The 23,476-nt window shown below is 37.3% G+C and overlaps 3 protein-coding genes across 4 annotated transcripts; 2 read left to right on the top strand and 1 right to left on the bottom strand.

The window, feature by feature from the left end:
* The first annotated feature begins 1,368 nt into the window (after positions 1–1,368).
* Positions 1,369–7,791, top strand: LOC106718653 (calcitonin gene-related peptide type 1 receptor). Of its 2 annotated transcripts, none has more exons than XM_014512814.2 (10): positions 1,369–1,711; positions 2,567–2,701; positions 3,049–3,252; positions 3,373–3,544; positions 4,712–4,834; positions 5,089–5,348; positions 5,562–5,766; positions 5,841–6,048; positions 6,252–6,429; positions 6,820–7,791. In XM_014512814.2, the coding sequence occupies exons 1-10, from the start codon at positions 1,634–1,636 to the stop codon at positions 7,549–7,551; spliced, it is 2,295 nt and encodes a 764-aa protein (XP_014368300.2). In that variant the 5' UTR covers positions 1,369–1,633; the 3' UTR covers positions 7,552–7,791. The 2 variants fall into 2 exon arrangements, with proteins under 2 accessions (XP_014368300.2, XP_014368293.2); XM_014512807.2 differs by having other exon boundaries at positions 6,249–6,429.
* A 421-nt stretch (positions 7,792–8,212) lies between these two features.
* LOC106718670 (reelin domain-containing protein 1) lies at positions 8,213–11,451 on the top strand. The gene is made up of 3 exons (XM_045678967.1): positions 8,213–8,638; positions 10,062–10,272; positions 11,255–11,451. The coding sequence occupies exons 1-3, from the start codon at positions 8,443–8,445 to the stop codon at positions 11,343–11,345; spliced, it is 498 nt and encodes a 165-aa protein (XP_045534923.1). The 5' UTR covers positions 8,213–8,442; the 3' UTR covers positions 11,346–11,451.
* Positions 11,452–11,491: 40 nt separating this feature from the next.
* Positions 11,492–22,436, bottom strand: LOC106718681 (tubulin-specific chaperone D). Its single transcript, XM_045679163.1, has 18 exons — positions 22,017–22,436; positions 21,772–21,931; positions 21,500–21,626; positions 20,809–21,059; positions 20,561–20,712; positions 20,191–20,398; positions 19,810–20,042; positions 19,304–19,573; positions 18,501–18,639; positions 18,031–18,216; positions 17,741–17,956; positions 17,238–17,513; positions 14,213–14,372; positions 13,661–13,919; positions 13,133–13,301; positions 12,612–12,751; positions 12,314–12,469; positions 11,492–11,829 (listed from the first exon to the last, which is right to left on the bottom strand). Exons 1-18 carry the CDS (start codon positions 22,374–22,376, stop codon positions 11,707–11,709), a joined length of 3,585 nt encoding a protein of 1,194 aa, XP_045535119.1. The 5' UTR covers positions 22,377–22,436; the 3' UTR covers positions 11,492–11,706.
* Between the last annotated feature and the right edge of the window lie 1,040 nt (positions 22,437–23,476).

Genomic DNA, 23,476 nt, shown 5'->3' with positions numbered 1-23,476 from the left:
GAACACGTAAAAACGTGATTTGAATCCTTGTTAAGTGTAAAAAAAATTCAATCAATCTGAAGTCTTAATGTGTGTGAAGTCGAGTGCCAAGATTCGATTAGGTACATACATAGATACAGACTACAATGTATTTTGGTAGTTTCCTTACAACAACAACAGCAGAGATAAACCAACATTGAAATATCTATTTTTGATTTTGTATAGAACACAATAGATCAACTACAATGTTACAAAAGTAGTAAGTAGTCCATTGTTTGAGTTAGTAAGCTCATTGATATGTATCTTTACAATATTCAAGTTGAAGTAGGAATTTCCGGTGTTGATATTAATCATTATTTTCGTCATATTAACATTGTGTCATACAATTCTACGAGAATAATCAATAGTTCATAGTAATGCTTTGCTATTATTTTTCTGCAGTGGTTGGCTGCATTGCCTGCAGAAAAATAATAGCAAATTATTTAGTACGTACTACCAACTTACTGAAAAGTTTGGTTTTACCCTGGGATTCTAAAAGAGGCCTGTAGAGAAAGCGGATGCAGAGCCTTTCACAGTTATGGGTGCTTGTGGTTATTACAGTTAGCTCATAACTCACATACCTTTGTCTGCTGGGCTTGTTGTTATTTTATTTCTTTTATTAATTTGTCAAATACTCGTTCAATATTATTCTTCTAGTTTATAAATATACGTTATAGATACGTAATTTAGACTTTCTAAAAACCATTCACCATTTCTTTAAGTAATCTTTAAGGTAAGAAAAAACTACGACAGAAATTGTGATATTGTTGTACATATAGTCTATTTACAATTGTGCAGGTGAACCAAGAGACACTCGTGTTTATACAGAGACACTTCGATGTATATATGTTCATGGGTACAATGTATATAGTGTCTTAGAACTCAGACGGTAAAATTTACGAACAGAACTATTTTTAATGTGTTTTCTTTTTCCATGTGACATAATGAGCATGGCCAGTGTGACGGCACCTATGAAAGGCAATACGGAAATAGTACAACTGAAAATTTGTAAGTTTTCTTGTTCTTCTTGTATTTTGAAAGAGAAAGACTGTAAAGTAGATATGTACATGTTTAAGTATTTGAACTTTCATTGGTAATGAACAAAGAAGAATTCGTGAAGAATAAGACATTTAAAAGTTTTTGAGATAAGTACGCAATAAAAACTATATTGCTGAGTTGCCTTTTAATTTAATGTCTGCAATAACAATAATATAAAGAATTTATCATTTTATGACTTTTTATTCATATCCACCGATAACAGACGTTTTGAAAGCCCGAATATTCCAATCACAGTGATTATTCTGATAGATAAGAAGCGATCATGGACAATGATAATTTATAAACAGCCATGTTAGTACAATTAGTGGCTCCGTGATCGTGAAAAGATAATAGCTGTTGTTGAAGAGAATCAACAAAGCTGTTTTGGTTTGTGCTCGGAATGTTACTGCATTTTGTTATCAAATAGTGCGTTAGAACATGCACTGATGCTGTGCGGTTCGCTATTTTACACTTGTGATATTTTTCTTCCATAATCCTATAGTTGTGATTGTTGACTTTACTACCCTAATATAATAAACTTCATTATGATTCAGTTCGGTGAAAGTTTTGCGACAACATGTACGGATTTAGACTTTTGATGTTGATCTATCTGTTTCCTTGGATTATATCGATTGCGAGTGTCTACGGTGTCGAGGTAATGTTTTAATTAAGCCTTTTGCACATAATTGCACATATAATATTCACTAGAGTTTAGCGTAAAAACATTTTAAATCATATTATTTCTAGTCAATTTGACAATTTTTGTTCAGCATTTAACTTTTATGCTTTTAATTATTATTGTCTACAGTGTTGGATTCTTACAGGCAAATAGTTACGAAAGTTTTGTAAGTGACTATTATTTATGCATTTCATTATTCATAATTTCAATTCAATTTCAATTCATAAATTCAATCAAACACGGCTGGACGTGGACCTCCCCCATTGATCGCTCCTTATTATGTGTTGTTTTTTTTTAATATTCTTTGAAATTATCAAAAGAGGTATCACTTAGAAATTACGATGAAATGATGAATGAACAATAATATACATAGTTTATAAAAAATTAAATAACAAATAATGTCTAAATGTATTTCATACGCGATATAATTTGATAATTTATCAAAACTATGTAGCTATCAATAATCGACTGATCAAATCAAATCTAACTTCGGCGATGACACTTATTTGGCGATGATGTAATACTGTGCTCGAAGAAATTGTAATCAATAAAAGGTGATGTTAGCTTTACAATCTGGGAGACTCAGATTTGATTCCAAGACACGTTAGCTTTATAACCTGCTCTTTTTTGCTTTGATGAACCTAAGTAAAGACGTCGCTGACTTAACGGCGAAAAGAAGACAAAAAGACCACGACTGAAAATTTCATGGAACTCTGGCATAATTCAATGTCTACGCTACAAGCTACTTTATCATATCATTTATAGATTTCCGAAAGCCGTAGATAATTTAATAAATTAACAACAGATCTAATGTGTTCTTGCTTACATAAGGAGGCGGAGTACCTGAACAGCTTTGTGGACCCGGTGAAATCAGAGCAGAGCATATGGCAGCCGCGACACCCCAGGGTCGCATTCACCACTAACGAGCAGTTAGCCTGTGATAAGCCAAATGTCTATATTTGTGAAGTGAGTTCTTAATTTCTTAAACTCATTATTTACCCCGCCATATTTACTTTATAAATATTAATATCCTGATAGAAACGCAAAAGGGATTTCAGGAAGCGTTTGCCATGACTGTAGAAGTGAGAAATATTTCTTGAGAGCGTTCCCAAATAGAAATAGATAATTTCCGCTCACCGTTTTGAGTTGAGGGCACGAATAATTCTTGTCCGAGTGAGAGGCTATTAATTTTTTCACGAATATGTAACACAGCTTCATTTAAATCACTGTGATTTTGAAGCCGAAACGGCTTACCGTTTTTAAAGAATGAGCGGTTCAGTTTTCATTCATTAGTTTTCATTTTCATGCGCTAGGAACCGCCGGAGACGGTGGCTGCGGACGAGGGGCGGCTGTGCAACTACCGCAGCGTGCGGTATCACGAGCAGGTGTACCGCTGGGTGGCAGGCCGCGGCTGCCTGCTGTACACACCCGACTTCCTCTACGCCATCGGACACAATCCCATACACCTCAGTGCAGGATGCTTCTACGGGCCTTGGTTCGCGCCTTGCCTTGAAGTCGTATGTTTAAATTAATGTACACACAGACACACAGACCCTAGCACGAAGAGTTGCGAGTAATTATTCGTATTCATATTGAATTTGTTATAACATGGTTAAGATAATGTTGATATTTTTCAGGTAAAAGACGATGGTACCTGTGGTTGTTACCCTTTTGACCCGAGCTTCGAGGAGGTGGCCAGCGCGGTGCGGGAAGCCATAATCCCGGCCGCGCACGGCCGTTGGGAGCGCTGTTATTACACTGCCAGTGATTGCTGCAGCCATGTCATGGGAAGTAATGCTAATATTACAGGTACGGTACTATGGGCAGCCATCTCTTCGCTATTTTAACCAAATCATATTGGCGATTGATCGTTTACCTTTTATTACGAAACAACGGTATGGTTTTGTTATGTTTACCATAAACACTTCAAAGAAGAAGAAGCGCTCATTGACATGAAAGCGCACCCGTAGCGAAACGCAGAGTAAAAGATATGAACATGGCTTCAATTTACTTTACGTTTAACTTCAGAGTTACGCATCGCTGTTAAAGAGCTAAAATCCAAATCACAATCACTAAAATAATTGACGACCTCTTAAAAATGTCCTGTAGACTTGTAATAAGCTGATTAATAGACATGACAAAGAGGCTTGTTGTTTTTTTTTTTATATTTTTATCAAAATAATCGGAAGTGCACTGAATTTTTTTTATACTAAGAAACATAAAATTTATTAGGTATGCGTCAATGTTATCATTGTTATTCTTTGTTTATACTAATTTTTATTACATTAGTATAGTTCAGAGAACGATACAGTCGTCTCGACTCTCCTTCTCTGAAAATTTTGTGATATACATTTTTAAACGCATACATAAAGTTGATGTTATCAACTCATTCATCAAAAACTATTAGTATTAAGCAACTTTTCTTTCATTCGATGTGTTTCGGCAATGGAAACCCACTGTTATGATCATTTTTCATTCATTAATCTTAATCCAACATTATAAAAACCCGCGACTGTAATGTTAAATATCGAAAATTATCTAAGATATTTGTGATATGAGGTTATCTAAGGTTGGTAGATATTTTAAAAGGGGACTTATTAAAATACAATAAAAATAGTAAATGCAATATTTCAGTACATATGTACATACATATAAAAAAAAACAAAAAAATGGGACCCATCTGCAAGCACTTCCTTTCGATTAAAATAATTTTTATCAAAATCGGACCACCAGGGGCGGAGATTCGCAGTAACACACATAAAAAAAAAATCAGTCGAATTGATAACCTCCTTCTTTTTGAAGTCGGCTAAAAAGACAATCTGTCTCACAATTCAAAAATGAATGATAACGAAATACGGTACTTTAATTTCTGAACAACATACTGAAACACACATCCAATTAATATATCATGATAATATTTTGAACATAATATAAACATAATCCATCTTTACGTACTATTACATTTTGTTTATCCAGATCAGAGTCAATGTGAAGCGACCTTCGATGGCTGGACATGTTGGCCACCAGCGCCATCGGATACTGTCGTCAACGAAGTGTGTTCAGAATTTGCATACTCCAATGTTGGACCCTCATGCCATCGTAAGTAATGCATATTGATCCGAAACAATGATGTAAACTCTCGAACAGTGCAGGAACAAAGAGTTACAGCAGCTAACACTAATATCCCTTAATATCAGGACTTACATAATCATGACAGAGTTGCTTGATCATTGTAAAATTAAAATTCGTAAATAATTAAACCAAAATCACAGAAACAGCGAATAAAAATCTTGAGCCCTATAGGGGGATCCTTCATGTGAAATTTCTATTTATAATTATGCTTGACCGTACAGATTTCAGCAATAAGCAGTGCTTCTCGAACGGCAGCTGGGAATTGCAGACGGACTACACGACGTGCAGCATTACGCCGCGTTTGTTGCTCCGCTACCGCATGCATATCGCCGTGCTCGCCTTCTCCATCGTCTCCTGTCTTCCCGCTGTCTTCATATTCTTCTTCTACAAGCGACTGAGAATTACACGAGTCGCACTCCACAGGAATTTACTAATCGCTATCATTATAAGAAACGCTCTCGTCATTGTGAGCAGAAGTGAGGTAAGTTATTGACCTAATTAAAAATAGTAGAACATCGATTCATTAATGATCATGATGTTCACAAATGTTCTTATGAAAAATGAAAATTAGTTATGATAATGTTGTATGTATAAAAGCCCATAGGAGATTGTGAAATTATGATAATAGAGTAACTAAAAGGGGATCAAGATATTCAGCATTCTGGCCTAGTGCTTAAGGAAGGTATATTTTCAGGTATACATTGCAGAGCTAACCAGCTCTCGTGAGACGGTTCTAACACAGCACGGCATGTGGTGCCGCGCTCTGGCGGTATTCGAGCGCATCGCGGCTAACGCGGTCTTCGTCTGCATGCTGGTGGAGGGTGTCTATTTACACCGTCTCATCGTCGCTGTCTTCCGAAGCAATATAAAAATCAGGTGGCTATACGGAGCCGGTGCAGGTGTGTTATTAAAGATAATGGTATTCTCATCTTCTGTTGAGATAATTTTTTTAAACATAAATTGTTTATTACAGTGATTGCGATAGTCCCGGCGGTTGCTTGGGCTGTGGTGATGAGTCAGTTTAACAACCATTCATGTTGGATTGTATACACTGTGGCAAATGTGCAGTGGATCTTGGACGCGCCGCGTGTCGCCATACTGCTCATTAACACCTTGCTCTTCATTGACATACTTAGAGTGCTCCTTACTAAGCTAAGGAACTCTGAGAACGCTAATCAGCTGTGAGTGATAGTAAACATATTCTTAAATATTTCTAATATATCTTTTAGTAGTTTGATTTAGTTTACATAGTAACATTACATAGTAACAATGAAAAAAAAAAGAATGACAAAAAGCGTTGTAAGTTTTGTAACAAAGCAAGAAAGATAAGATTTTTTTTTAACCCTTACTGATCTAAAGCTTTTAATATATTTTCTTCCAGAAGTACTGCGAAGGCGACGTTATTTCTGATGCCCCTGTTCGGTACGCAGTTCCTACTGACTGCCCTGCGGCCGAGCACCACCGACTGCACATGGGAACAGCTGTACTACTATTTCTCGTACACACTAGAGGCCCTACAAGGTTTCATTGTCGCCTTGCTGTATTGCTACGTTAATAAAGAGGCAAGAAGGACGATTTTCAAGTTTAACACATTATCTTTAAAAACATATATGTGCTAAAAAGTGTGCTGTGCTAGGTATTCTGGTCAATTATTTTACCATTAAAAACAACTGCTGTCGGAATATCCGTTAATAGTCTTACTTAATTTGAATGAATTATGGCCCAATAATTAATGGTTATGTAATTTAAACCTTAACCTACTTAATAATGTTAATAGATTAGTCCACAGGTGACCCTTTATTATATTAGGTTATTTAAATACGCATTTATAATTAGCCACTTGATAGCAGAAAACATAGTACAACTAGGGCTATTTAAATATCCAAAAAAATTTCAAGTAAATATTACGCTATGATTTATTTTAATTTTTTAAAACTATGTTTATTTTACAGGTACATGCACTAGTCAAAGCGACATACAAGAAAACTGAGGACGCAGTTAATTCACGCGTCCGGGGCTCAAACGCGCGAGGAAGCCTCGAAGCGAATTCGACTAGGCGATTCACCTACAGCACCAACCTGCCATCACACCACGTCGATGATGTCAAGGACCATTACACAAACATGAAGCCAAAACTACACGTCGCTGAAATAATGTCCATACCAGCTACCGAACGACTTGCAGAAATATTAGATCCTATATACGAGACCGTAGAAAATGGTCTCACCAATGAAGGTTACGATTTCCTCAAAAGAGCAGAACACGATGATGATTCTGGTATAATACCGAACAGAGTGTCTAATGCTGAGGATGACGAGGGTATTAGACATTCTAGTGTTTTACCAGATTATCCGCAATGGATAGAAAGTAAAAATGTAGCTACAGATTCTTTTAACGAGGAAATATTACCTGAAACCGACAAAATTGTAGTAAATACGGAATCTGATCCAAATTACGAAATCATTTCCATGCCGTTAGCAAATTATATTGAAGATGTTAAAAAGACGGGTAATCCAAAAGATGGTGGCAGCGGGATAGAATCGGAATATGAGGATTGTGAGAATATGCTCGATGAAATAATGCAATATATTGATTCAAGTGACAAAGCTGACGTTGTATTAGATCCGGATATTCTTTCACCGAATAGGAGAGGTGAAGATAAAATACGTTTTGTTAATGAATAGAAGAAATAAAAACTACGGCAATATAAAACCTTTTTTAATCCTTACGATAGATTGAAGTAAATTAGAACGGCTTTTGTATTTGCAGCCGCAATCTGTTGTTTTCGTGTATCTTTATTTATAATTTTTGTGATAGTCAACAATATTTTAAAGTGTGTTAAATATAGAAATATAACAAGCTCTCGCCGACACTTCACTTGTATAAGGGCGCACTAACAAAGACGAGGTAGAGGTAATTTAATTTGTCATATAAAACTACAGTCAAAATCTGTTATAACTACATCGAAGAGACTACTCATATTGAGTCGTAAAAACCGATAGTTGTAACAACCGGTGACAGGTATTAATAGGAAAGATATGTATATAACATTCAGCCAGGACCTTTGATTTTGGTCAATTTAACCGGTATGTTGTTCTAAACGATGTCGCCATAAACGGTTTTGACTGTATGTGCTTCGAGTGAGACATAACCTAGGACTACCAACGTAATTATCACAACGTTTTATGAACAAATTCACATAATAGAAAAAGTTCACTTGGTCAAAAGTGTTTCAATTAGTATAGGTACAGTAAAGTTTTTCCTTTATCGTCCAAACTTGGTTTCGATTCTCTGCATAGACGTAAATGAAATCGTTAGTTGCTGTTTATATTCAAATTTATAAATTAAAACTGTAAGTACGGACATAAGAACTTTGTTATCGTGAACGTTACAAAATACCATTGCATTCGCTAACACACGAATTGCATTAGTGAATTAAAAAAAATATTTGTCCGTCAAGTCGTCTAAATTCTAGATCCTTTCGAACGCTTACAAAAGTGAGCGTAACCGTCGACGCGTGCGCAGTCAGGTTACGGATTTTTAACTGACGCACCAAAAAACGGTTGTATACCGAGATGATAACGTTTGGTTTAGTGATATTGTTTCTGTTGGGAGTGGAGAGCTTTCCCGATGGAGCGCCGATAGACGCTTGTGTAAAGGATCGCGCGAACCAACCCAACCACGGACAGCACAGGACGCAACCCATGTCCACGCTACCCTATAGGGTTGTCGCTTCTTCAGCGCACTACACTCCGAATTCACGTATTACAGGTTAGTAATAATTGAAAAGACAGTTAAAAAGTCTTTAATGTTTCTTTACAAAAATGTCGTTTTGGAATGACATTTTCACTAAAAAAGGCCAAACTAATCTGCCTACCGATAAAAAATAACCCCATTGGGCCTATTCATCGAATTACAGTGATGTAATATAAAATTTAAAATTCAATTTTTGTCTAAATATTTTAAATTGGTCATAAAGACTGAATTAACTGCACTACTATAAGAAGAGCTCTACTATAGGTATAATAGATTTATGTTGATGTACCTACTGCAACTAAATTTTTGGCTAATGTAAGAATTATTTTGCAATTATATTACCATTTTTTTTAAACATACATAACATTATTACAAAACGTGCATAAAAAGTGTATAACTGAGATCCAAAATATTGTTACAGTTTCTGAAGCAACTTTAAACATCTCTAGATGTTTGTTGCAAAATGTTTACCACTATGCATTCTTGTTTTGCAACAACTAAATGAATATTTCATACAATCCACAGTTTTGGGTTTACAATTTTTTATTATTTGTTTTTGTATTAATTTTATGAATGTGGAAAAGACGAGTGTGCCATTTCGCGCCAAATGGAAATCCCTAATCTCTGCCTACCCCCGGGTTACAGTGTAGGCTGTGTTGGTTTTATTGTAGATGTGGTTGTAAGAGTAGTTTTCCCAACTCTTAATATAATCAACACTCCGAAAAAAAGCCGAGATAATGTGTTTGTCCAGGAGTTAGGACAGTGGAAACTTACTCTAAATTACCCAATTGATGTTCACTAGCCGTAATGGAAATCACATTCGAATTCATTGATTAAAACCAGAGACATGAGTAGGTACGTGTAAAGTTGCAAGTTGTGTGTAACACGCGCAAGCAACCTGTCCAAGTTCGATTGAGCAAGTTCCTCTGATGGCATTGTAGGTCAAACAACTTATGCCCAACCTATTACGTTATCTATTTAATACACTTTAGAAATATATCTAGTGTAGATTTAACAGAGTAAATCTATATTTATACCATGTAGTAGAAAAAAAGACTTTTTCCAATAGACAGTTTCATAGACTATTAAAATTCGATTTTTTTAAAGCGAAGAGGGCAAAAGAGCAGCAGGAACATCAAACCGATCGTCATATCAATACAATTCTTTCTTAATCAAGGAAGCTTTCTTCTTCATCGTATAAAGATATCCGAATTATAAATCACAGACTGAAAAAGAATACGTAAGGATTATTAGGAGGATTGTTTAATGTCCCATTTTGTACAAATAACAAAATCATTCAATGTAGAAATGGTCTTGCTCACACCTTTAGACGGGACTAAATAGATGCTAAAATAATAAGCCAATCGTATACTTTATAAGAAAGAGGTATCTCGTGAAACGATTTCATTTTATTTAAAAAACAAAATAAATTTTTCAGTAACAATAGAAGGAGCGGAACCATTCAAAGGTTTCTTCATACAAGCACGTTCTGTGGAAAGCAACGAGTGGCTAGGCTCGTGGGAGCAGGCACCTAACACCACCATACACCCGGAGTGCGCGGCCATCACGCATGCAGACCCGCGTGACAAGACCAGAGCCGTGCTCGCCTGGAAAGCACCCTCTAACTCACAAGGAGGGGTATACTTCACGTATGTTCCATTTCATTATATCTTACTTATTATATATGCGAATGTTTGGATGGATGTATATTTGTTAGAAGGTATGGAAGAACATATAGGCTACATATGATACCAGAAATGTGTAAGATTCCCGTGTACTACGTTTGATTTACTTGATAAATCCGCAGCGGTTCAACACATCTTATTGAAATTGGCACAGATATAGAACATAGCTTCGAAATGAGATACATTTCATCGTTTTTTTATTCTGCACAGTGAAGTTGCGGGAAAAATCTGATTTTTATATAAAGTAAAAGGCTTCAGCTGATTACACGTCCCCACTGAGGGGCTCGGAGCCTACATTATGTTAGAGGAGACTAGAAGTAAAGAGTAAACTACAGAACAAAACCGCAGTAAAGTTAAAAAACTTAACATTATGGGCAGAGAAAATGATATCTGAATAACTGTGACTATTTCATCTTTAAATGATTTTTATTTTATATCTAATAGGGTCGTTAACCGTTACCCTCACGTTACTCTCCTTTCACTTCGTTTGGAGTTGTGAAACATGTAATTGCTCATATGTACTTCATACTAAACGACCTTAATATAAACATGATGCTAATTGTAGAGTATCTTTCGCGAAACATTCATCTAATGTGGAAATTTCTAGAGTAAAAAAATGTTATTTGCGTATTGTAAACTTATTATTTACTAGCTGTCGCTCGCGACTTCGTCCGCGCGCTATTAAAAAAAAACATAATATGTAGCCTGTGTTCTTCCCGATGATGATCTACATCTATGACCAATTTCTAGCATATAATCCGTTGGGCCGTTCTTGAGATACCTTCAAACATCCATCCATCCAAACATTCGCATTTACTAGTAAGATTGCATTGCTACAATTAAAAAAAGATTTAGACATCTCGGTCGCGGATACTCTCATGATGTGCTATCTTTTACAAAACTGTAAAATAGTTGAAAAAAATTATAATATTTTTTTTCCATACAGGGGTACTGTCCTGAAGAACTACGGCACTTTCTGGGCGAATCTGATTGCGCAAGCACCGCAGGATCCATTACAACTACAAATTCTTGGTTAACATTATGTTATTTGTATTGTAAATGATAAATAGAAAAAGTAAGACTCTTAATAATTATTGTACGTACAATTGTGACAATTATCACATATAAATAGGATAAGGTAAATAAAAACAATAAATTAAGTAAAAAAAAGTTACATGTTTATTTAATTGCGAGCTATGTGCTGTTTCCATATTATGCTGTTTCATTATTAATCAATATTTTGTTAATACATAAACAAAGAAATCATATAATTTTCAGTGAAACAAAATTAAAGCATAAATACTGACTCCGTGTTAATGTTTGCGTTCGAGTCGTGTTAAAGCGAAAAAGCGCACTTTATTGTGCTGTAAGCTAATCCAGTTCTTAATGCCATTGCATTTAAGGCGCCTTTTGCTTGAGGACGGGCCTCTTGATGTCCATTAGATCACAAATATCATTCCTTATCGGTCTCAGTTCCGCGACATCTCTTTCCCAATCCGTTTCGGCTAAAATAGTCATCACCTGGAAATGTTGAACGCATTGTTATTTAAGTTTAGTTAAATATCTCCATTTCTATTATAATGTCACACATTTTTCTCGCTTTTTTAAATCACATCAAGGCATACATACATTCTCGATAACTTTTGTGAGACGAAAACACTAAAACACCACATTCCAAACATCTCTTTTCCCCTACAGCGGCTTACATGCGACGGCGGACCAAAATCATCATTTAAAACACTCTGTCATTATCTTTAACATAACAAAGATAACAATATGGTTTAAACGGGGGTTTTGGTCTCAGAAACCCCCGGCCAATGTCTCACTCGTGACTTTGTAGCTTACGCGTGACTTATATGTATCTTGTACGTGATTTACACATGACTTATACGTGACTTACACATGAATTATAGGTGACATACACATGGCTTATACGTGACTTACACATGACTTATACGTGACTTACACATGACTTATACGTGGCTTATCGCCGTGTGTATTGTACCTGGTCGAGGTTGTGTTGCGCCGCAGTGCAAGTGTCACCGTACAAAGTTAGCGCCTCATAGAGTCTTGCGGCGGCGCAGCGGCGCACATAGCGGTCCGCGTAGCACAAGTAGATGACGAGCTGGCCCAGTGCCTTGCTGCATACTGTACCGCCAACCTGACATACACTTGCCTATTGTATTATCTATTCGTACCACACTTTAGAGGGAACATATACTAAATGTAAGTTTAGACTACGATATAAATCTTATTAACAAACCATTTAAATTAAAAACTAAAGTGAAAAAAATTGTACACACCTGTATCAATTGACACAAAACATTTATAGAGTCCAACAGCTTGTAAATATTTTTTCCTCCGCGCAGCTCCAGTTGTAAGTATTTCAATACGTCCGCTGCGAACGTCGACTCCGGGTCATCTAGTATTGGTGATATGGCACCTGTGACAAAACATAAGAGCGCCATTTCATTACTCGATAACTTAGTCGATAAAAATGATCGATCGCAAAATAGAAAGCTTTTTGCAGGGACTCAGTTGAAGCGTATAATAAATAGGCAGAATAAGAAAAAGTAAGGAATATCCCCCAACGCATGGGGACCATAATGACTAATAAAAACGGTTCACGCATGCGAGAGCTATGGTATGCTGAAACAATAAATCTCTCTCGTCAGGCATGCTATAATGACAGAAATATCGACTAATGAAACTGAACCTTTAGCTATTTATAATAGGCTTAAATTAAAAAGTACACACGAGACAGATAAAAGTTGTTACTTGTACCGACTTTCTAAATTAGTGGTGTTATAAAAAGACTACAGACCTGAACTGAGCAGTCTATCGAGGAAGTTGAACATTGGCCCGGTGATTCGCTTGACGTGCAAATTGTCCGCGAACACTTGCACGATCGTGTCGCACACACTGCGTAGCGTCGGCAAGTCGTCGTGCAATGTGTGCAAGTACGAGTATAGAGATTGTGTCGTGTGTTTCACCTTCAAATATACATTTTAATAATTGTAATACTTCTCTCAATTATTGCCATTGACTAAATGGTACAAATGTATTCACATATCTTGGCGGTTAACTTGACGTGAGTCGCTGTGAAGGACAAAACTTTAGGTGTAGCGGGGCAAGTCTTGATGCGGGGGGAGAGCAATGCATGACTGGACCGCCAAGATATTTGAAAAGAATTATACGCGATTATACACACAAATTTAAACGTCTTAATATTAACTATGTTTAGTATGAGCACCACAGTGAGCAATTAACGATTAATTAACGATTAAGAGTATATTGAGAGAGGATAAATCCCTGAAAAAATAAACTAAAAAATGATGTTAGTATAACTCACCAGACTCTCAGTGAGCTCCCCGGCGCTGACCACCAATCCTTTGAGCACGCTGTACCTGTACTCTGGGTACTGCAGCAGCTGCACGAAGCGCGGCATCGTGTGTCCCGGGAACAGCCACAGCACCACGTTAGAGTTCTCGCTCACCACCGCGTGCTCTCCGCTCTCAGCCTCCTCACCGCCCCCCCTCAGCTCCACCTCGTCGTATGGAAAGATGCGCTTTAACGCCTCGTGGTGAGGGATGTTGCTGATGATCGGATCACTGAAAATAAACTGGTGGTCTATTCGGTACGAAAACAATCTAATACGAAAAAAATTTAGTAAAACGTTAAATTTCAAGCGCTTTTAACTTGACTAGGCATATTTGTATGACTTACTTTTTTATGTAACATTCAATAATTTTCAAATTGTAAATTTCGTGACGATCAAATTATAAGAAACGCGTTCTCTCTCTAAATTGCACACAACAATTTCCTGCATGTTTGCTATTGTATATTATCAGGTGATATATACTTAAAACACTAGTATAGCGGTCTTCATGAAAATACAACAAACTTGTATATGAAGGCGGTGAATATCCTGCCGGCGTGCGCGCGCGTGCGATCGATCTTCTCTACTGCCTGCTGCGCAGCGCCGCGCATCGCTGCGCAAACTGCGCGCGCGCTGTTCAACTGCGGCGCCTCCACTGCGCACGCGCGGCACAGAGACAGCAGACCTACATCACGACCACGACATACCTCCATCTCATCTCTTGTACTCGCACGTGGACCACATATTGACAGCGAGTGAAATATTAGGTCCTTACCAGAGCTGGGCATTAACTCGTTAATCCGTTAATCGTTAATTAACGAAGTTAACATTTTGCTTAACGGATTAACTTTTAAGTTAACTTCAAAAAGTGTTAACGCTTTTGTTAACTTCCGTTAAACTCAACTTCCGTTAATAAAAGTCCGTTAATCGTTAAATTAGAAACTTGGAGACGTGCTATCATTTTGTTTAAATTACGTGCCACGCCACGCTCCTAAGTTCAACTATGTTGGGCGACTGTCGGCGACCCGAATGGTGAACGAACGAGTTGATAATTGATACATGTGAAGTTCGCGTGCAAATATGATGCATCAGAGCGTCCGGAAAAGACTCACGTCTTTCAAAGAAACAGGACAAAATCAAAAGAAGGTTCGAAATAGTATATTTCATTACTAGTATATAAAAGCAAGAGTATGTAATAGCCCACATTCCGAACGCTCTTCGTCCCTGCAATACCCTCCAATCCCTTTTTGAGCGACTGTATTAAAACTTTTTTTACTCGTGTTTTTTCTTTAGCTTTTCCAACCTCGTGCGTTCCCTTTCCCAACTGTCAAAATAATGTCTATTAAAAAGAAAAAACCAACCACGAAGTTTTTACAAAAAAAAATCATTGAATTTTTTATGATTCATGCAAATATTGCTAAAATAAGCTCCTAATTTGTTACAATATCCGATTTAATGATTTGATTCAATGAATTAGGTTATATTTCATTTTATTTCATTTCATTAAATTTCATATTCATTTCATATCAATAAAAATAATCTACTGAAGACTTCGCTGTTTGGGCAGTTCCCTTTGCCTACCCAGAATGGGTGAAGAAAACAAAAAAAATCCTGTTCATATTCTTTTACGGTTGGCGCCATTTTCCAAATATTTTTGTTACTTGAGTTTATTGTGTTTTTATTATTCTATTAAATTGCTTCATTTTTCGCAACTGTATTAAAAATAGTTGTTTGGTACTCGTGCGGAAATCCTGTCATTGCAACTTGTTCCTACTGTCAACCCTCACCTTCGGCTGCGCCTCGGGTCGGGTAGACATTTGTCGGAACTCTTTGCAATGACAGGCTTTCCGCACTCGTAATGAAATATACTATAATGCATTTATACTTGTCTCTAATACTAATGTGTCATAGAATGTATAGTCAAATTACTATTTTAAACAAGTGTCGCCACATAAGTGTAAAATTAGTATGTATAATTTTGGTATGGTTAACTGTTAACGATTAACTTTAACTTGCGTTAAATTTTCGAGAATTTAACGCTTTAACGATTAACGAAGTTAATTTTTTAATTAACGAATTAACGATTAACGAAGTTAACTTTTCGATTAACTGTGCCCACCTGTGGTCCTTACATATGAAATTGGCGTTTTTCGTACTGGCCACTTTAATCACGAATTTCTCCTCTTTGGTAAGGAATTCCAAATTCAAATTTGTACGGCTATAGACTCATGTATTTGTGGTTCGATGACCGTCATTCGTTTGTTTTTTTTCTTCTGTTTTTTTCTGTTTGCGTCACTCATTTTACAAAATGGAAAACTTAAAATATCGCATTATTTACGAGTACGAGTTCCGCCGTGGCACTAGTGCTGCGGAAACGACTCGAAGGGTGAATGATGTGTATGGCGGTCGTGTTGCAAAAGAAAACACAGTTCGTTTTTGGTTCCAACGTTTTCGTTCTGGAAATTTCGATCTGCAGAACAAGTCCCGTGGACGGCCTGAGACTCAAGTTGATAAGGAAAAGTTAAAGGCTATTGTGGAAGCGGATCCATCGCAAACCACGTCCGAGTTAGCAGCAGGCTGCGATGTTAGTGATAAAACTGTTTTAATTCACTTGAAGCAAATTGGGAAGATTAAAAAGCTTGAAAGGTGGGTACCTCACGAATTGACGGAAGCAAACCGGCAAACGCCTGTCGACTGTTGCGTTACATTACTAAACCGGCACAATAATGAAGGTATTTTAAACCGAATCATTACCTGTGATGAAAAATGGGTTCTTTAGGATAATCGGAAGCGCTCAGCGCAATGGTTGGATCCTGGCCAGCCAGCCAAATCCTGCCCCAAGCGAAAATTAACCCCAAAAAAGTTACTTGTAAGCGTTTGGTGGACTAGTGCCGGTATTGTTCATTACAGTTTTCTCAAATCTGGCCAGACTATTACGGCTGATGTCTATTGTCAGCAATTGCAAACCATGATGGAAAAGCTAGCGGCTAAACAACCTAGGCTAGTCAATCGCTCCACGCCACTGCTGCTTCACGACAACGCTAGACCACACACTGCGCAACAGACGGCTACTAAATTAGAAGAGCTTCAATTGGAAAGTCTAAGACATCCTCCGTACTCTCCGGACCTTGCTCCAACAGATTACCATTTTTTTTTCGAAATTTGGATAACTTCTTGCAAGGAAAAAAATTCAACTCCGATGGGGCAGTCCAAATCGCCTTCAAAGATTTTATTGATTCCCGTCCGACTGGTTTTTTTAGTAAAGGGATCAATGAACTACCTATGAGATGGCAAAAGTGCATAAAAAAAATGGTTCATACTTTGATTAATTAAATATATTATATTAAAAAATATTCGACTTTTTGTTCCTCCCATACAAAACGCCAATTTCATATGTAAGGACCTAATATTATAGATATGTATTATAGTATTATAGCCGTTTATATAGCAAACGGAACCGACATTTTTTTTAAATAAAGAATAAAAAAATTATCAAGTACCAGCAATATTTGAATTGAATAAAAAATGTGGACTAAAAAATAAAACTTACCAGTCATACTCGCTTCTCTCACCCAAGCACCGATATCGCCTCTCATATCAATAGTATACTCCGATAGACAAGCCAGTAGCGCGTCTATGATCTCTTCCACGTATTTCTCGACGCCGCCCACTATGCCCTGCGTGTGACACACCTCTGTCAGACCTATGACAGCGTCACGTCGAGACTCCGCCCACTTCTGTGTCGCCTCCGTCACTCTCGTACACTCAATCAGTGAACGAATCACCAGCGGCAGATGTTCGCTCAGCACAAACTTCGGCAAAGCACCTATATAGTATACATAATATTGTTTTAAATTTATTTTGATTAACATTTGACACCTAAAACACAAATTCCCGCTCTTTGGCATTATGCGTTATTTTCACGATAAACATTTTAATATAGCCCCATTTCTGGCAATCTTCTAACCACACCCATTATCAATTATTTTTTCAAGCAAAGTCACATTACTTTCTTTCCACCCTTCACCTAACCTATACATCTAGTTTATTTACCTATAGCCCTTGAATAGCCCATCCTGAGCAGCAGTCCGTTAGCACTAGTGCTGGCCAGCTGGTGACAGTACTTCTGCATAAGCTCTGCCCGTTTCTGTCGCGAGCTGTCGTCCGACAAGTACTGCTCGAATACCACAGGAAGCGCCTGGATTGCCTTCTCGCGGATGACTTGCACCTCATGACCCAAACATTCTTCTATCAGGTCGAGCCATTCATCTGAAATATAGTGCATATTAGGTGTTTGTAAACTCTTTAATGTATGCAAGACAATTTAAAGATATATAAAGTACCGATAATATCGGGATGGTGATGGCAGGGCGCGGCGGCCTGCGACAGTCGCGCGATGCACCGGCAGCAGGCCTGGCGCATCAGCTCGCCGCCCAGGCCGCGGAACTGCTGGCGCACGCGCAGCCTGCCCACCAGCTCCCGTACAGACTGCCAGATCTCCTCCGATATCAAACTGTCCGCCATCTTACCTAGTTATGTAATTTATTTTTCTTGTGCCATAAACGAAAATTGCCAACTTAAAGATTAACTTGAAGATCAACGTTTTTTGTAAAAATTATACATGTTTGTGAAATTATTTGATAGCATATTGACTTTGTTTTCCACTTTTATTCTATATTTGCAATATTTCACGAGTAATTTTTTAAGAAAATCTGATTTTACTCTAAATGTGTAATGAGTTTTTGTTAATTTGTTACAATTGCCAACAGTCTAATTTTAAGATATTCCCGTGATTGGTAAAATAATAACATACCATCTGATAATTTAGTCTTTGATAAAGCTAGGATGGCTTCACCAATACCAAGGATGGCACCATGACGTACGTTCAAATCAATGGAACCAGTTTTAGTCACCAATTTAGGAAGAACTTCCGTTGCTACATACTCTGGAATCTGAAAACCATTTTTTATATATAAATTAAAATTTTAGAGGACTTTATTTCTGAATATCCAAATGTCTGTCGTAAAAAAGATACTTACATTATTCATTTTAAAAAGAAAATTTTGTACGTTTTTGAAAACGGCCGGTTAAAATAAAAACCCCAACATGTAGTAATAAATGAATAAAAATAAATAAATTAAAAACTAGCTTAACCTACGGCAGTAAAACATAAACTGTCAGTTTTGAAAGAAATTATTTTACTTGACTTTTAAATCATGACGGCCAGTTTCAAAAGACAATGAATAATTTTCAAGAAAAAAGGTTTTTATGCACTAATGCACATGCATATGAAATAACGATGATACTGAAATCTTACTAATACGAATGTTTGGATGGATGGATGGATGTTTGTTTCAAGGTATCTCCAGAACGGCTCAACGAATCTTGATGAAATTTGGCACAGACGTAGAACATAGTATAGAACAACACATAGGCTACTTATTACATTGTTTTTTTTATTCCTCGCGGACAGAGTCGTGGTCGACAGCTAGTATAATATAAGCAGGAATGAAAATTGTAATATAAGAAAATATAATACTACAACCATTCTTTTAGAAATAAAAACAAAAAAGTCTATTTTTCTTTTTAAATTACACTTATGATTTAAAATCTGACCTTATCAGTGAGTTTATTAAGTGCCTGAGCCGCTAGCTCTCGTATCGCGTAGTCCCAATGCTCTATCTTGAGATCGACCACGTGATCGACAAGCGGCCGCGTGTACTCCGGGTAGCTGGCGATCTGCGGCGCTATCACCAAGTACGCGTTGTTCCGCGGACCCACAGAGTGGAAGTCCGCGGTGGTCAGCACGTCAATGCCGTGCGGGAACATGCCGTGACGACCCACGTTCTCTTGGTACGCTGCGGATGCCGCACGACGGCAGTTGATCTGGAAAATTCTATGATTGTCACAAAAAGATGTCGAATATTTCAAAATCGAATTTTACCCGAGACAAAAAAGAGAGAAAAAAGTAAGAAAAAGTTACTAGTTGTATTATTCCTTTCATATGTATTAACGGTCATCGGCGCATTGCGCAGTGCCCTCCCCCACTAAACCTAAAATTGATTTCTAAGCAGGGACTCGCGCGGATTCAGAGCCAGCAACATATCTGAAAACTATTATACCTCTCTATCGAAGCAGGCAGTCGCAATGAGTGCGTTGGCGAGGGCGGTGGCGTGCGGTGCGAGCGCGGCGGCGTCGTAGGCGCGTGCGAATGCCCATGCGGCGTGACATGCCGCGTCGCGCGCCGCACGGCCCCCCGCCCCGCCCGCTGTACGCGCCTCGTCCCGCGCCAGAGCTGCCACCACGCACCGCGCCGCACCGCTCAGCTGCATAGGGGACAGCAACCCGCGACGAGCTACGTAACCCACATTTAGTTAACTTAATAATATGCTACAAATACCTCTCAAGTCTGAAAATAGAAGTAGCAAAATAGATAGTTTCAAAATATTATAACTTCTACATCGCACTTAATGTGTACGTGGTAAGATCGTGGTAAATCTCACCCAATTCAGCCAAGGCCATGCATCCGCCATGCCATGCCGTCTCTCGTTCGTTCTCAGCAAAAAGCGTGAGAACAATCTCGCACACGTCGGCGGCGGCGAGCGCGGGCAGGCGCGCTCCTATCCTGCCCACACCCTTAGCTGCTGACCAACGCACAACTGTGTCGTCGTCACGCAAAGAACACAATAGTAGTTCCACTACTTCTTCAACCTACAAATAATAAAAAAAATATTATCATTCCTTTACAAGGTAATATGTAAACAAATCAATTCCTACCTACTTCACATGACTTTTAGATAGATTTTCTCTATTGGCTTTAGTCAATTTCCTATGATTTAAAAAAAAAGTTTTTATGTAATATCCCATACACACCTCCTGTGGTATATCTTGGTCATCATCATCAGGCGGGGCGGCTACGGGTTCGGTGTCCCCGGCCGCCGCGACTCCTCCAAGAGTTACTGCAAGGGACCTTGAGCCCTGCGTGTACCGAAAAGATGCTACGCGAGGCCGCAGAAATGTTAATCCTGTTACAAAAAAAATTTAAATAGTTCTTTTTTTAATATTTAAGTGTTGTAACAGTACTAATCTAATGTACCAAAAAAATAAATCTGGCTACATACCAATTCTTTGCACAATTTTAACTCCATACTTTCTAACGAGCATGGCACTGTGATGTTTGTAATTCTGATCCGTGACCCACTGAAGTAACTTTGGTGTGTAGGGTAATAAATCATCTCTCTTCCCATGTTTGAGTACTGCAGCCACTGCTGCTAACACACCATAATGTATTGTGTCCTGATCTTTCAAATTGGAATGTAAATCACAAGCCCAGTTAAAGAAAGCACCTAAATAAACTTCTTTAACATCAGACCTGTAAAAGTAAAAAAAAAAAAAAGTAGACTTCAAAAGGCTTGAAAGTTTCTTATTAGGGCCACATAAACAAAGTTAAGAGTGTTGGTGGCTCAGGGGTTAAACACTTGACTTGCAGTCTGCAGGACCTGGGTTCAAATCCCGCCATGTACCAATGTGTTTTTCGTTTTACATAATGTACATTTATCCGACATTCTTACTGTGAAGGAAAACAGTGATGCGACCTGAACAAATATCAGAAGAAATTCAATGATATATGTGAAGTCAATCAGCCCACACTGGGCCAGCATGGTTGACTATGGCCTAGTCACCCCTAACTTAGGGTAGGCTATGAGCCCCTCAGTGGGGATGTATAGTGAGCTGATGATGAAAACAAAGTTAATCCACACAGGTATATTTCAGGTTTTAGATTTATTTAATGTTTTGAATAAGTTTCCTTACCTGGTTAGAAACTTAGAGGCCAAATATGCACTAGCCTCAGCACAGGAATCCTTACTACAAGCGTATAATTTGCACATGTTGAAAATTCTCTCCATTACAGTTAATTTTTTACATGACTCAGCTGTGCCTGCGCAAAAATAAGTTAAACATTATAGCAATAACTTTAATTATTGAGATTGGGAAATTAAATATATAATTTTTCTTAGTCAGGAATCAAAATGTATCCAAATCAACATGATGTGATATTTCAAAAGTGTACAATATAGTGTTACCTGGTTGGTCTGGTGCAAAACCATCCAATCTGCTCATATGAAAAGGAATTATAACAACAATTGAGAGCCACAGAAGCAACACAAGTCTACTACGCCATGTTTCTTTATCCATTGGGTCTTGTGCTTCTAGGAATGTTAAAACAGTTAAAAGATCTGACACCTGAAATTTATAATTTTATAAAATTATTATGTTCCTTTTACAAGCTTTTTATGTATTTGCTTTAGTTTGTAATTTGTCAATATACCTCATGAGGCAAGTGCCTTACAACCACTTTGTATCCCCTGACTCTTATAATTTGATACATATAATTGAAAGTGGCATGTTTTAATCCCGTAGGAGATTCTTTATCCTTAATCAATGCAATAAACTTCGATAAAATCTTATCCAAGTGTGGATCAAGTAGGTGAGGTTGCTCATAATATTGCTTCAGAATACTGTACAATTTATCATAATCTACTTCCAACTGCGGGGTGTCATAGATATTTTTCAAATTATCTATCATGTTCATCACATCTTCGACCTCTGAGAAATGCTCTAATGCACATCCTAAACCAATATTATCACATTCGTCATCCTTGTTCAAGTCTGCCTCTAACCCAACCATTTTTGAAGGTTGAATCAGATTATTTTTTCTTAATATCGAAGTTAAGAATAATATTTCTATTATAACAGCTTTTTTTAAATGGATGATTAAATCAACTAAAATAATTAATTAACAACTAATCGGCCGGACAAGTAATGCCCAAACAAAACAATTGATAGAATTGACATTGACATTAATGTGACGACAGTGACTGTCAATTTTAATGTTTGACATTCTAAGTGAATGAATGATAGTATGATTATAAAGTAGAGTACGAAATAGTTGTAAGGTTTACAACTGCGGTAAACGAGGGATTCTGATTTTAGACTAAATTATTTTTGAATATTCACAATTCCCGTTTCTTGAATTTTTTTATATTTAAAGTAGTTAGTATTCAGTAGCTGTCTACCTTTTTTTGTAATGTGTATTGGAACGTTTCTTGTATTTGATTTTTTCAGTAAGCATAGCAAATGGTCATTTTTTTTCGTTCATTGAAAATGTGCTGTTTGTGTCGTAATGACTTGTAATAAAACTGTAAAGTAAACAAAAATTTATTTGTACTATAATTTTGTATCTCTTTTTCTATTTTCACTGCATTCAAGTCTATGACACGGTAATAATAATACCGTGAGTGAGAGAGATACAGTTATACACAATTCCTGTGACGTGACAAAGACAGGGATAACTATCTTCCGTCCCTTTCTGCGTACCAGGGTTTGGGCTTTGTTTGGAACAAAGGTTGTCCCCTACAAACAACCTAGGTTGTCCCTAACAAAGTTTGACATTCGTGCTATTTTTCGAAAATTGTGAATACTTAGTGGCTGTAATTGTGCAAAAATATTTTGATATTACAGTTTTAGTAAGGTAAAGTTTATAAAACATGGTATACTGCTGTATCGTCGGTTGTAAAAGCCGTAGTGAGCGAAAAGAGAAAAACATAACCTTTCACTCGTAAGTACTGAAACTACGCACTTATTCACATGTATTCATACAAAATAAGGAAGAAAATACAAACTAGTTGTTCTTTACAGTCTTTGTAATAACTAATATGTTAAAATACGGGTAAAATCAGCTAAAATAAAATAGTATTTTTCGAACATTATGCGCCCAAACGCAGATGT

Source organism: Papilio machaon, chromosome 8, assembly GCF_912999745.1.
Source record: "Papilio machaon chromosome 8, ilPapMach1.1, whole genome shotgun sequence".
NCBI lineage: Eukaryota > Metazoa > Arthropoda > Insecta > Lepidoptera > Papilionidae > Papilio > Papilio machaon.
Note: the sequence above shows the minus strand (reverse complement) of the source record. Positions and strands in the feature narration are given on the sequence as shown.